Here is a 14,390-nt window from a genome sequence, read left to right on the forward strand (position 1 = left end):
CAATCTCCTTTCTCCTCCCTGTGGCCTCTCTGGGTGGCCAGCAATTTTATTACTGACAGAGGGCAAGCCCAACAGCATTTTTGAATTTGGCACCACATCTAAAACCATTTGGGGGCTGGGCTTTCTCTTTTTTCTCTCCGCCCCCCCCCGCCCGCCCCATGAACGCTTTGGGTTCGGTGAAAGCCGGCGTGCAGTTAGCAAACTACATTTCCCCTCAAATTTTGAAACCCATGTGCACTTGGGGAAAATGTAATCCTTATGTTTCTGATTCATTTACACTTAACTCATCAAAACGCTATTTTGTAAGAGCTATTTGATGTCCACGAAGCCTCTTAAGCCCTTTTGTAAGCCTGGCTTCTTAGAAGCAGGAAGTCACGTTTCTGACGAGAGGGAGAACTTGAACCTAAAAGGTTGAGTTTGTTTTGAAATGAGGGCTCTCGGACGGTCACATGGACCCTGAGCTTGGCCAAATGTGTTCTCTCATTTCCTATACCACCCCCCTCACCGGCACCAGCTGCCATGACGTTACTGATGTCCGCTTTCTATGATTTCACTCCGAGCTTCATCGGAGACTTCTCAGTGATCACAGAGAGCCGGACTCAAAGTGGAGTCCCCAGGTTTGCTTGGCCAAACTCCAGCACTCTGCTACATGCGGGAAGGAGCTCCTGGACTGGGAATCAGAGCCTGAGTTTCAATTCCCTGAATTGCCATCAAATGACGGTGTCCTCTAAGAAACTCTCCTCCCCTCTCTGGACTCGATTCTCTCACTGGTAGAATGTCAGTGTTTCGATGCTCCTTCCAGGTCTGAGAGATTCTGAGTCCACCTCCTAGATGGCAGTGGGGCTGAGCACTTCGGCTTCAGATTTTTGGAGACTGGGTTTGTATACAAGGAGCTTAGCTCAAGAAGGAAACACAAAAATGCAGGAACAGAGCTGGATGGCTTCGGGTATCACTTATTCCAAGTTTCTAATCGTGGGATGGACATTAGAGCCCAGAGAAGGGGAATGAGTTGCCCCAAGTCATACAGATAATTAATGGCAGAGTTCAGCTTTCCTGGTATTTTGGACTAACATCCTTGGATGGAAGTTTCCAAACTTTTCAGTTCATAGTATATTGAAGCCGGGTCCAAAACAAAAACAAAAACAACAAAAAAACCCAAAAATCCAGCAACCACAACAACAAACCCACTACCCACTCCGACAACAAGAATGCAAAAGCCAGCGGTAGCATGGGGGGTGGGGTGGGGACTGGCACTGCTTTGCGTGAGGCACAGTGAGGTGGCGTCTGGCTTGTATTAAAGCCCATGAGTGAATGATTAATCTCGGGTAGAAAACAAAGCCCGTGCCTTGTAATGTTATAGGTATTAGTGCTACAGAAGATTAACCCCACGACCCCCCCAGGGGACCTTTTCAGAACACCGGACTACACTTTGAGAATCAGTGGATGATGAAAACAGGTGGACTCACAGGTCCTATCTGGCCCCTGCACCACACACACACACACACACACACACACACACACACACTCTCTCTCTCTCTCTCAAGCATTCACACATGTGCACTCACACATGCATGTTCACACACAAGCTCACCTCAGTTGCTCCTGCCTCTCTCCACAGGGAAGAAATTTTACGGTTCAGAGTGAACTCTAGCTCTTTGCCTGTCACTGATTCAAAGCTGGCAATGGGAAGGTCCTTTGAAATGCGTCCTGCTCTCATCCCAACTCAACAATGCCTCTATGCTGCTTTCGGGGTTTCTGAGATGAGAGTACCATAGTTATCTGCTGTGACCCGCCATACCCCTCCTCCCGCTGCCAGTCACCAGGTCCATCCTTCCCCTTGCAGTACTCAGCGTGTCCGGTTCTCTCCGCGCCCAGCTTGCCGGTCTCCTGTTCCAGTTCCGACAAGTGTCTTACTTCTCTGACCATTTCCAACCTGTGCCTCTAGCCCTACATTTCCCGTGAGAGCCACACATCCCCAAAGACCTGTCCTATAACCCAATCTGGTCAGGATCTTCTTGCCACTCCCCAGCACCCTCAGGATGAAGCCCAGACCCCTTTGGCAGGGCACTCTAGAGCCATCATGACTGGCTTCTCCCCACCTCTCTCTCTCCAATTCCATTCCCCCCTGCCCCCAAGCTGCCAGGAGCAAGCAGTCTCAACTCCTACCCCTTGCTAAACACCCCGGCCTTGGCTTAGGTGCTACCCTTCTCCCAGAGGTGCTCACTGAGCCCTTTAAGATAGTCAGGAGCTCCTACCCATCTTCCTCTTTCATCACAACCACTTTCTCACTAGTTTGTGACCACTTGTTTATTTGTTCACGTCTTATACTAATTCGATGACGTTTCTAGAGGGCTAGGACTCCTTTATTGACTGGCTTATTAATCTCCGCTGCCTAGCCCATGGTCTGTGATAAAGACAGTGCCAAATCAACACCTGCTGGATGAACGGAAGGCTGGCGTACATCATCTGGCCCAAGACCTTCACTTTAAGGACAGGGGACCTGAGGACCCAAAAGAAGAAAGGACACTGCTAGAAGATTCTCTTTTGTCCTTCTGATTCTCTGGTAACTAATCCACCTCAGAAGTTAAAAGACAGGCCTCCGTTATACCGTCCATCATCTGTATGATCACCAACTTCTGATTTATCGATCTGTCACAGAGTTTATCATGCGTACATGCATCGAATTTACCTACGTTTATTGACCATCTACTCGATGCCTTGGCCTCATACACAGAAGGTGAGGATCATGTAACAAGTACGACCTAGTCCCCACCTCTGGGGTCTCACAGTCAAGTCAAAATGCCACCAAACAGGAAAAACACATGGATACATTCTGAAATTGTCACAGAGGAAGCTTGGCAGGCTCTGAGACAGACACAGGATGTCTGTGAGGAGTTCTGAGAGCCCCCGTGTGTCTAGAAGGCTTTCTCTAGAGATGGCCAGTCTGTGAGCTCACAGTGCAGACCCATTCGCTCATGTGACATGTGACCTGCTCCCTTCACCTTCATTGAATTAGACGCATTCAAGGCAGATGAGCTCAAGAAGGGTCTGAACAGAATGCCGGAGCCAAAAATATACTGTGGAGTCATCTACCTGTGCCTTCATTTCACAGAAGGGCAGCTTGGGTCCACAGAGGGGGAGTCGCAGGCCAGGGTCTCAGCAAAAATTTTAAGAGATCAGTGCTGGAATCCAGGTCTGATTCCATGGCCAGCACTTCAGGAAGAATTTTTTTCCCCTTCTTCTTCTTCTTCTTTTTTTCTTTAGCTGAGTTACAGAGATTACAGTGCAATTTGTCTTTCCTTTCCTCTAATCCAACATTGACCCTTAGCAACTCTGGTTAGAGTTTCATGGGAAACTGTTTCATGTGTGTGTCTGTGCACGCCTGTGCTTTTGCCTTTCACACATACTCTCCAGACTGGCCCTGGCCAAGAACAAGCCTAATGAAAACCAAACAATAGGAAGAATCAGGAACATTTAAAGCTTTACGGTTCCCTGGGTTGCATCGTGTTCTGGCATGCCCATTATCTCACTGGTTTTCTCAGGATACCCTTGCGAGATTGCACGGACAGGAAATGTCACCCTTTTTTTTCCAGGGGAAGAAGCGGAGGCTCAAACCATTGGAAGGACCCAGTCAGGGTCCCACAGCAAAGCAGCTGTGTTCTGACCCGGGAATCAGGTCTCTTAATTTTGAATTCAGCCTCTCTAAAGTAATGTCTGAGGTTCCCGTTAGAACAGACACAACAGAAACCCACTAAGACCTGCCCTAAGGGTTCTCATCATCTCCGAGCACAGACTGGATGGATTTTGTCCACTTTTCTTGCCAATGTCCAGTGCGAGATAAATTCCTCCATTCCTTCCACATCTGTAATTACTCTGATGGCTGTTATTTTCCTTATCCTTCCTATTCGTGTATTTGTTTTCTTAAAAATCAGGAATTAGAGCAGCACAACTAAGTCCAGCCCTTCCTACCAACCCTCAGGGCGGACAGCGAAAGAACAAAGGAGAAGGTGCTATCAAGACACCCACTGCAAAATCCCGTTGTTGCACGAACTCGTTGTTTTCCAAAGGGACTCTTAACTTACCCCGCCCTCTAATAACAGACTAAATTAAAATCTGTTCTTTGATTTCCAGAAATAATATTTCCCTCATTCCGAATACTCAAACCTGAAACTTGAAAGTCATTGGACAGCTCCTTCTTGAAACCCTGCATCTGATCCATCATCAAATTTTGTTGATTCTACCTTTAAAACAAAACCTCCAATCCCTCCACTTCACTATGCAAATAAACATAATCTGTGATTTAGACTTTAGCAATAACTTCTAGATGGACTTTCTCATTCTCCCTCAGTCCTTTCTTCACACAGTACCCAGAGCAATTTTATTAAAAAAAAAAAAAAAACACAGGTCTGATTGGCTTGTTCCTTTATTTCCCAACAAATAAACCTAAACTCTGTAGCGTTGACCACACCCTCTTCATAATCTGGCCTCTGATTACCTCTCCCGTCTTGACTTCTATATAACCCCCCTTAATTTAAGGAGGGATTATACCCTATTATAACCTCATAATAATAATCTTTAACTTATAATTCTCTTTTAATTTGAGCTATTATTCAGCCCAGACCTCCTAACCGGCTGTAAGATTCAGAATCCCGGCACCAGCATGGAGACTCGAATGCAATAGGGCACTTGTTCTCGAAGGAGCGAATGAATAAATTTATCATTGGAGCCCTGTGTCTATCATTTAACCTCTGTGGGTCTTCTTTAACATCATGTTAAAGTAACAACTCACTTTAAAGTCCAGTGGTGCGTCAGACTGAACCATAGAAATTCATATAAGTCATTTCAGTGGTGTTAGCACCAAACAGGAACCCTTCACACTTTCAAAATCATGAAGGTATGGAGACAGTTAGCACCTCCATGGACACTACTGCTGACCATGGAGATCTGTTGATTTTACTAAACCTTTTGCTTACTCTGATATTCCCAGAACCCATATTTCATTCTGAGAGGTACTTGGCCTAAGACTGACAAGAGGGAGTCATAGGAAGATGATGCCCAGCTTCTAGAAATAGAGTAAAATTGTGCTGACCAAACAGACTGCTAGCCTGGGCTAGGAACAGAGGTATTTTCTCTGGGTTTGCAGAGATAGCTCTTACTCCTGTTGCTGTTCATCAGAACTGGTGGGCAGGACATCAGAATGCAGATGAGACCATCTGGGTTGGCATGGGAGAAGGACCTACTCAGGAAGAGGTCTGACCTGAAGCGTGCATTTCAGCAGAACATGACTGGAAACCACGCTGGTCTGATAATCTCCACACTCAACAAGTCTCCCCGTCCTCATCTATTTAAATGTTCAAAACACAAAGGAATAGGTTTGTTCTCTTTTGTGTACTTATTCTAATGCACCTTAGAAACAAGAAAAACTAATTGAAATATCGACTTTCTCCATCCATCAAGATGCCACCTTATGCTCTGCCTGTCACAGCAATGACTGCGCTCAGTAATTTGCAAGGAACAGCCTTTGGGGGTCAGGCAAGGAGATGTAAAACTTGACTCTACCATCTATTAATGGTGAGACCTTACTTAAATAAATGGCTTTACCTCTTGGAGTCTCAGCTTCCCCATCTAAAAATAAGGCCTACTGACACCTATACCTCATTGGTAGGCTTATACTACTGAGCATATCTGAAGTATTCACTACATGGTAGTTAGTAGCAGTGATGTTAGTACTACTGGTACTAGGTGCTAACTGCATATGTGATGGTGGTTAACACAGGGACTAAATTCCGGCCCCACAGAGGGGAGAAACTGGTTTGGTGTTCCTTATTTCCTTATCCATTGTATTTTCAGAAAGTGACATGGTTCCCAGCCAGGGAACATACTAAGATTACAACCCAGTAATACCATTTCTCGGTATCAACTCTAGAGAAATGTTCACATGTGCCCACAAAGAGGTTCCTGTAAGAATACTGACTACAGCACTGGCTTATAATAGAATGAGATATGAAATAATGCAAATGCCCAGCATTAGGGGTACAGCTAAACAACCTGTAGCACATTCCCACTATGGAGTACTCTACGGCATTTAAAAGGGATGAAACAGATTTAAGAACCAAAGTGGATAATAGCCCAGATTTCTATGTTCCTCCCTCAAAACTCCGTTTGGTCTCTGACCGAACATGTACTGCTCCCATAAAGTGTAGTATGTTGGTCTGTTCATTCATTCATTCATTCATTCCTTTATCAATGTATGCTGAGAATCTACCTAGTTTCAACCACCTGTACTAGGGCAAACCTCTTCAAAGATCAACACTTAATCACATTTAAGGTCTCAGCTTAGACATTGCTTCTCCTAAGAAGCTTCATTAACCACCTCAAGCTGGGAGAGATACCTCTCCTATGTCTTCCCACAACCCCCTGTGCTCCTTGCCCTAGAACTTTCCATGCTGCAGAATAGTTACCTGATTCTTTGCCTGTTCATTCCCTTTAGACTCGGTGCTCCTAAGGCCAGGAATCAGGACTCTGTTCCTAATTTCAGCATAGTCTATGGCGCACAACAGACACTTGTAAATACTTGTTAAACCAAACAACAAGCATTACTGAATACAATTATATTTGATTTGCCCTCTTTGGTGGATGAATGAATTAACAAATGGACACATATAAGAACAAAGAATGGGTGCCTGGGTGACATACAGAAAGCCAGGAAAAGAAGCAGGACTAAGAAACACAATAAAGTGGTGACTCAGCTTGAGAGCCATAGAAACAGCATGAGAGATCCACATGTGCTTTCAGCTGACCCTGATTTAGTCTGAACTTTCCCAGTCCTCTGAGGCTTAATATGGGATCCCATGTCAATGTTATGGCTAAGATCTGGAAGCATGAGACCCATATTCCGAGAGGTTCCACTTTGTGTTACTGCTGACTCGTTCTTTACTCATTCATCCAACAATGGAACCCTGATTCTGTCGTATATGAGTGTGTTAAAGTTTGTACTTAAGAATCTGAACCAAGTTAGAGAAAAGGAACAAATACAGAAGCACAGTCAATTATAAAACAAGCCAAACAGTGATCAAGGACCAAGGATCCTTTATAAGACACCCATGTTCCAAACAGGCTAGAATCTCAGTGATGGCAGCTCAGTTAATCTTTATTATGAAGCACTAAGAGACACTTCTGGTCTCTGTTCAAATATCACCTCATCAGAGGCCCTCCCTTACCACTTCTCTGAAGTCACCAAATCCTACCCAACTTGGTTATGATGAAACATTTCTGGTTTGTGTCTCCCAGCTACATTGCAGGAATCAAGGAGAACAAGGACCTTTCCTGCTCTGTTCACTACTGCATCTCTAATGCCTAGGAAGTGGTTGGGCTCCTGATGGGAATCAACAAACATTTGCTCAGTAAATGGATTGCTCAATGAAGCTTCTGAGCTGATTGGTGGGGTTCTCAGCACGTAGAGTCCAGAGTCCGATCTGAGATCTGATTTGTAAAATCTGGACTCATATTCTTAAGAAATTCCACTCTGGTCTTATAAATGAATCCTTTCCTTTTGCTTATTCATTTCCCCTAAGACTTATATTAAGAATGCCAAGAAGCTGAGGCAAAACAGACAGAGACTATGGTTGCAGGTTAACAAGTCTGAACGTGACAGAAAAATCAGTAGAATAATTAATTGAGATACACATACAACCAATTGGGAGAAGTGACTTCTAAGAATATTTCTAGTTCTACATCAAAAATTCTGAGAGAGAGGCACAGACACATATCTGTTCACCCAGAGAATAAAGGACTAAGAGCACTAGCTTTGGAGTTGATGGATTTACACACAACCCCAGGCAGGCAGGTTGACAGCTGTTGAAAATCTGAGAGCCAGATCCCCATCTATAATCTGGGAAGAAGACCACCTACTTTGTGGAGCTGCTATGCAGATCAAATCAAATGAGATTACTTGAGTAACATCCTTAGTAAGTTCTTGACACATAGTAGGTGCTCAGTAAATCCTAGCTTCTCCATTTCTCTTCAACCATTAAACTCCTTCCCATTCTTCATTTAACAGCTACTCAAAAATACTCACTGTCTACTTGGTGCCTGTAATTGTTCTAGGCACTTGGAAAGCACTAGCAGAACAACAGGAAAAAAAAATCCACTCACTCTTTATTCCTTAATTGTACCTTGGTTCTTCCAAGTTTGAGTTAGAAGCCACTTTTTGTCTCTGTCTCTGCCTTCAGGACACTACTGTCCTGTGGTGACACTGCTTCCCTATCTCTTCTCCCCCAGTGTGAGCACCCAGAGCTCAGCCTCCATGCCTGTCCTGGCACCACAATATCATCATTTCCTAACACAGTGTATGCTATCTGATAGACACTGCTGAATATCTGCTGAACAAATTAAGGATGGATAGATGGATAGATGCATAAAGGAAGAGAGTGAACTGCTATTTGTTGTTTCTGGTTTGCTTTATACCTCACTTTCTAAGAACAAACAAACAAACAAACAAACAAACAAAAAATTCTTAGTTTTACCCGTAGTTTTTCCTTCTCTGAGTAATTTAAAGATTCCATATAGACCCAAGTTGCACAGTGGCCAGTACATAAGCACTTGGCAGTCAAGTCGAGAAACAGAAGCTTCTCTGCTCTTTTTTCCCAGCCAGAGGCATAAGGAACTGACCATGTAACTTGCATGGCTGGACTCCCAGAGTGGGTCACAGTAGCTGATGGAGGGCTGGTGGCTCGTGAGTCATACCCTCTCTTCCAGCTTACATGAGTGTCAGAGCTCCAGAATTCTGCCTTTGCATTATTAAAGTAGAAGGCAGTATGGTGCTATGGTTGAGAAGGTATTATTTGGAATTAGATATGGGTTTTAAACCTGCCTCTGTCATTACCAGCTGTATGAGGTCGAATAAATCACTTTTCTGAGCTTCAGCTTTTCTTCTGAGCTTTGCTGCCTCATAGATATTTGGCAAGGCACTTAAAGCAGAGAGAATATTCAGCAAGTGGTTGGCGGTATTGTTATTTTTATTATTATTGTCCACACACTACACACTGCACTAGGCCATCACAGTCAATCAGTGAGGTGCCCTCTGGGTACTGATTCTTATAGACAGTCTCTGCTAAGTCTTTTTTACTACCAAAAAGTGAATGAATCACCTGTTACCCAAAAACAATGTCTACCCACAGAGAAAAGTTTAGTGTGTTGCCCCCTCATTTTACAAAGAGGGAAACTAAAGCCCAAAGCCATGATACAATGTGTCTGCACAACATATAGTGAGTTTGTAGCAGAGTCAATGCTGGTCCCCTTTTCCTCCACCAGTGTCCCTTCTCATTCAATGGATGGGTTTCCATAGAACAGAGAAGTTCCACATTTCTTCCTCTTCCTGGCCAAAAGTAATCAGTCTTCTAGAAGTGTCCATTGGGTAAGCACAGAAGCCTCTCCCTTCATCAATGTCATACCTTGGGAAACTATCTCCAGCACAGATAAAGGAAAGAATAAATATTTTTGTTGAGGGAAAAAAATGAAGACAAAGGTCAAAGGGAACCATGTAATGGGTTGAGTCAGGGAAGAAAAAGAAAGCATTTTTTCCCTCTCTCCTCTTTTTCTCCAAAACAGTCTTTATATAGAACTTGTATAAGAGCCAATTTATTTGATATGGAAAAAATGTGAAAGCAGCAAAATGCACCACACACACCATACCGCACCACACACACACACACACACACACACAGATGTATTTGTGTTGGAGTTCAGAACTCAAATTACCAAGAGATAAAGGAGTTGAAATGGAAGGTTGACTTGGAATGATGTTTTACTCTTTTTAGAGTCTCAGAGAATATTCAGGTCAGGAAATGTAGTCCAGTCTAGGTCTCTAGTAAATTCCTTGGGACTCGAGAAAGACATAGAGGAAGTCCATGAAGGCGTCAGTCTACTCCGTGTGTCTGAAATGCCATAGAGGGGCCTAAGAAAGACTTGTTGAGTGAATGAAAGACTGAATGGGATATGAGAGTGCGGGTCTGAAGCGTGGTGGTTCTGGATGCAAAGTGGCACAGGACTGGGTGTTTTTAACTACGTGGTTAAAGTCCTCAGTACCAAAGTGAATGTCTACAGGAAAGGGGTCAGGTCATCCCTGAAATGCCTAGCTCCCAGGGAACACTATGGCACACAGAACGTTCTCAAAACATATTTGTAAACTGAGTAAGTACTGGGAAAGAGACCGTGGAAATCCCTGAGCCTTCCAGATCACTTACAGCAGCGGCTATTAAACTGGAGCCTGCATTAGAGTGGTTTGGGAAGACCCCACAGTTGAGTTCCTGATTCAGTTGTTTGGGCTGGGTTCTAAGGACTTGCCCTAAGTTCTTGGGTCCTGCTGCTGCTGGTCTGGGGCTCTACTTTAAGAACCTGCTTTAGTGCAGTGGCTCTTAAACGTGTTTGCACATTATAATCATCCAGTGAGATTTTAAAACTTCTGATGGCCTAACTTTATCCCCCTTACCAGGTAATTCAATACCTGGGGGAGGAATAGGGGTTGGGATGGGGGTTGGGGAGGGGTCAGAGAGGGGATGCTGGAAAACACAAGGGATTTAAAAATGCTCCAAATTTCCATGACATGCAACTGACTTGGAGAACCCCTAGTCTAGTATGACTTCTTTATATATTAAGGCCCCTGTAAGCTGGAAAGGGTAAGGAAGCAACTAGCCTAAGATTGTAGAGCAAGTTCATGACTATCTGGGAATGGAACTCAGGAGGCCCCCACGTCTTCAGTTGAATTTCTGCCCTTCCACACGTGCCAGCCCATGTCGGGTCTTACAGGCGCACAACTCCAGGCAGAAAACGAAAGCTGTGTTTCAACTGAGAGTTTAAGGCATCTATGACTTCTTCTCTCCATTGTTTTATAAAGAAATTTTAAGTGGATGCATATTTATAGAGCTTCACCACTCTAGACGAGCAAGAAGATGAAAGAGACAGAGTTATGGAATATTTTCAAGGCAAGATGATCCTTTAAATTTTAAGTACATTCTCAAACACAAACCAAGTGCTCCCTCTGAGTTCTTGACCAGATGTTCTTCATCTCTGAGTCAATGAATGGGCACGGGTCTGCTTGTGATGTGCACGTTAATTGCTGGCATGTAAAAGGGAGTGCTGGTAAAGTGTTTGAAAGTGGTTCTCTCTCTTAAAAAGATTAAAAGTTTCCTCCAAAATTTGGTTTCTATTAATGATTGGCTCAGTGAGTATATTCAAGTAGACAGAGCAGAGATTGGACCTTATATCATCTTAGGACCAAAGAAAGTGCCACAAAAGGTGCAGAGAAGCCACTGACTTGAGCATTTTCATCACACAGAAGAGGGAAGCAAGGCTCAAAGAGATTGACGGATTTACCTAAAATTAGTAGGTGGACTGGCTGGAGCTGAACACAAGGTATCTGACTTCTGAGCTATTGTTCTTGCCAGTATTCAAGTGTTAAAGTGTTCCCTGCCCATATTCCTTGCGCATAGTAGATGTTCAACCAAAGTCTGGTGATTAACTTCACAGATTCTTGGGACCCAAGTTAGGTCGGTTAGATTAAAGCTGAAGTTGAAATCACATCTTTAATTGAATACTGGTTGAAGGCACTGGGTTAGGAGTCAGGATAGAACCTTGATCTCACCACTCCCTAACTATGTGATCTTAGACAAATGACTTCACATCTCTAAGCTGTCATTCCCTTCTTTGTAAAACAAGAAGGATAATTGGGCTGTGGTTATGGAGAGGACAAAATGAGTAAAAGATGTGAAGATCTCAGCCCACTGTCTGGCATACAAGCAAAGCATTAATGAGGTCATCGTAAGGTGGTCTCTTTCCTAAAACAAATCCCAGGAAGTCTGAGAAAGAGGTGGTTTGAGAAATGAATATTAGGGACAAGCACTATCTCACAGAGAAGCTGTGTGTATCCCCGAAGGCTCCTGGAGACGTAGAGCTTTATGGACTCTTTAGGATCAAATGAGTCTGAACCTCTCTCCCACTTCAGAAAAGGGAACCAAACAAGGACTGTGACTGGTTATATTCACCTTCCAGGAACATTCTCATGCAAATACATGGAAACATGCTCAATTTCTAGGCATCCTGGTATAACTTCACTCCCTTCTCACTCACTGGAAAAGCAATCACAATGAACAAATCTTCTTCAATTAAATATAAAAAGGAAGTATTTTTCAAACTTCAGCTCTTCCAATTTCATGAGTAATACATGGCTTTCTTGTGGCTAATCTTACTCATCCTCTTTCATTTTATTGTTGAGACAACTAAGAGAGGTCTGGGAGTCTTAGCGTTACATTAGAGCTCTCACCAAAAACCCAGGCAGGCTTTTTGGTTCCTTGTGTATTATGATTCTCACTGTATCGCCCCTGCCATGTTAGGACAGTACTACAAAATCAATGCCAGGTTATGAATCCCTAGAAGTCATGGACCTCCTTCTAGGGTAGGCCTCTCTGAGCCTCCTTACATTCTCTGTACCCCACCCACCTGACCATCTCCCTAGCCAGAGAGCACACTTACGTGTCCGTGAATCTTCTATTGAGGTATAGGAGGGAGGCCACGTCCACGTGGAGAGGAGGGTCCCGGACCACCTTGTACTGCAGAGGCTTACACTCTAGACAGAGAGGGCTGTCTGCAATGGAGGTCAGCATGGCTGCATCAATCTCTAGGTGCTCATCCAATGTGTAGATCTGGATGCCGTACACCTCCTCACCCACATCCCGGAGTTTGATGGTCAGTGGGACATCGCAGAAGACGTTCTGAGGGCCCAGAGAGATGTTCTTCCCACTGACAGTTAACAGTTTGATGTCATTGACAGCCCCACTAGAGTCCCAATCAGTGGAGACAAAGGTCACCCAGACGGTTAAAGACTCAGGGACCAAGGGGTAGCGGAATTCCAGTTCAAGGTAGCAGCCTTGTGGCTCAGGGCAGGCTGGAGGGACTGTGTGTGGGTTGACAGCTGAATTTGGACTCCAGGTGCGGACACTGGACTTACAGGGCTGTTCAACATCTGGATGACCTATGGAGAAGAGATGAGGGTATGAGTTCCTGAAAGCCCTGTAGACGCTAGGAGAGACTGGCCTCACCTGAGCTCAGAGAAAGGGGAATGGAGAAGGAAGACTCTCAGTGTTCTAGTGTATCAGCTATAGGGACAACAGAGAGCTCGTCTTCACCCCTGCCATACATTCTTGGATGAATCACCAAACATTTGGTCAAAACTACATTCAAGGGAGTACCTTACTCTTGAGTCAATGCCCCAACTTTCTTTCTTCATATCCTACTTGTAGGCTTTGCTGCCTCAGATGGAAAGAAGGGAGGGACACACATTTGCCAAATACCCATACATCCCCTGAACTTGCTTACTTCTTGCAAAGACTCATCTCAGAGGTAAGGCAACTAAGGCTCAGAAATGTGGAGTGAACTGATCAAAGTCTCACAGCTTGATGTGAAGGTCAGCATTAGAACCCAGTGTTGTCTCATCTTGAAGTTCATACTCTTTATTCTCCCTACTGCATGCAGAGGCCACTAAAATAAACTAGGATCCCTGCAGAACTGCTTTCAGTACAACCTGCTTGAAATGACAGAAGAACCAGAAACCTTCAGCAAAAAAGAGGTGAGCACAGACCATTTCTCCCCTTGGACTGAGGATTCTGGGAGGAAACTGTCTAGAACCATGAATGACAGAGCTGGAAGGCGGTCCTGGAGCCATCTTATCTCTCCTCCTCTTCACCACATGAGGTCATTCCATACCACTGAGCTCCTCAGAGCTCTGTCCAGTCTGACTCAGGAAGAGGAGTATTGGGTGAGGTGGGGGGGGGAAGGAAGGAGGGATTCTTCTACTCCTTCCCTGGGGAGACAATGCCTCATCCCCACTGATCTCAGCCTGCAGCAACTTCTGAATTTTTCTCTGCTGAGATCATTAGTCCTAGACCCTCAGAGAGCTCTCCTTTGCACTGCTGAGAAAAGTAATCAGGACTCAGTGCAGCCATTGGCTCTAATTTGTTTAGGGGAGTCTAGCAAGAGATACAGATCAGCTGGTGATGGTAGCATGGAAGATCTCAAATTGTCCTATTAGCCACATTTTTTTCGTCTTCTTTTGCATCACTGGTTGGTGGGAGGTAGGGCACTGGGCATTTCTAAAGCAAAAAGGAAAAGGCAATCTCTGTCTAAAATGGCTTTGTGGTAGTGTCACAGCATCACAGGATTCACAATATGAAAACCAGAAAACGATTTTGGGTGGGGCAGGTATTACAGTGAAGGCTATAACAATGCCTGTAATTTCTGTGCCTCTGCCCAGCCGAGGGAGAAGAGAGAAGACATCAAGTGGAGATGGAGAAGAGAAGAGAAAGGAAAGAAAGGGAGGGGAACAGTGTGAGGAAAAT

At 44.4% G+C, this 14,390-nt stretch overlaps 1 protein-coding gene across 1 annotated transcript in view; it reads right to left on the reverse strand.

Annotated features, from left to right (window-relative positions):
• The window catches only part of PAPPA (pappalysin 1), a 235,416-nt gene that overhangs the window by 140,936 nt on the left and 80,090 nt on the right, over positions 1-14,390 (reverse strand). Inside the window, exon 7 of the mRNA XM_044265042.1 lies at positions 12,529-13,027. Coding sequence (XP_044120977.1) covers positions 12,529-13,027 — 499 coding nt within the window. The remainder of the gene's footprint in view (positions 1-12,528; positions 13,028-14,390) is intronic.

Source organism: Neovison vison, chromosome 9 (assembly GCF_020171115.1).
Source record: "Neovison vison isolate M4711 chromosome 9, ASM_NN_V1, whole genome shotgun sequence".
Taxonomy (NCBI): Eukaryota; Metazoa; Chordata; class Mammalia; order Carnivora; family Mustelidae; genus Neogale; species Neogale vison.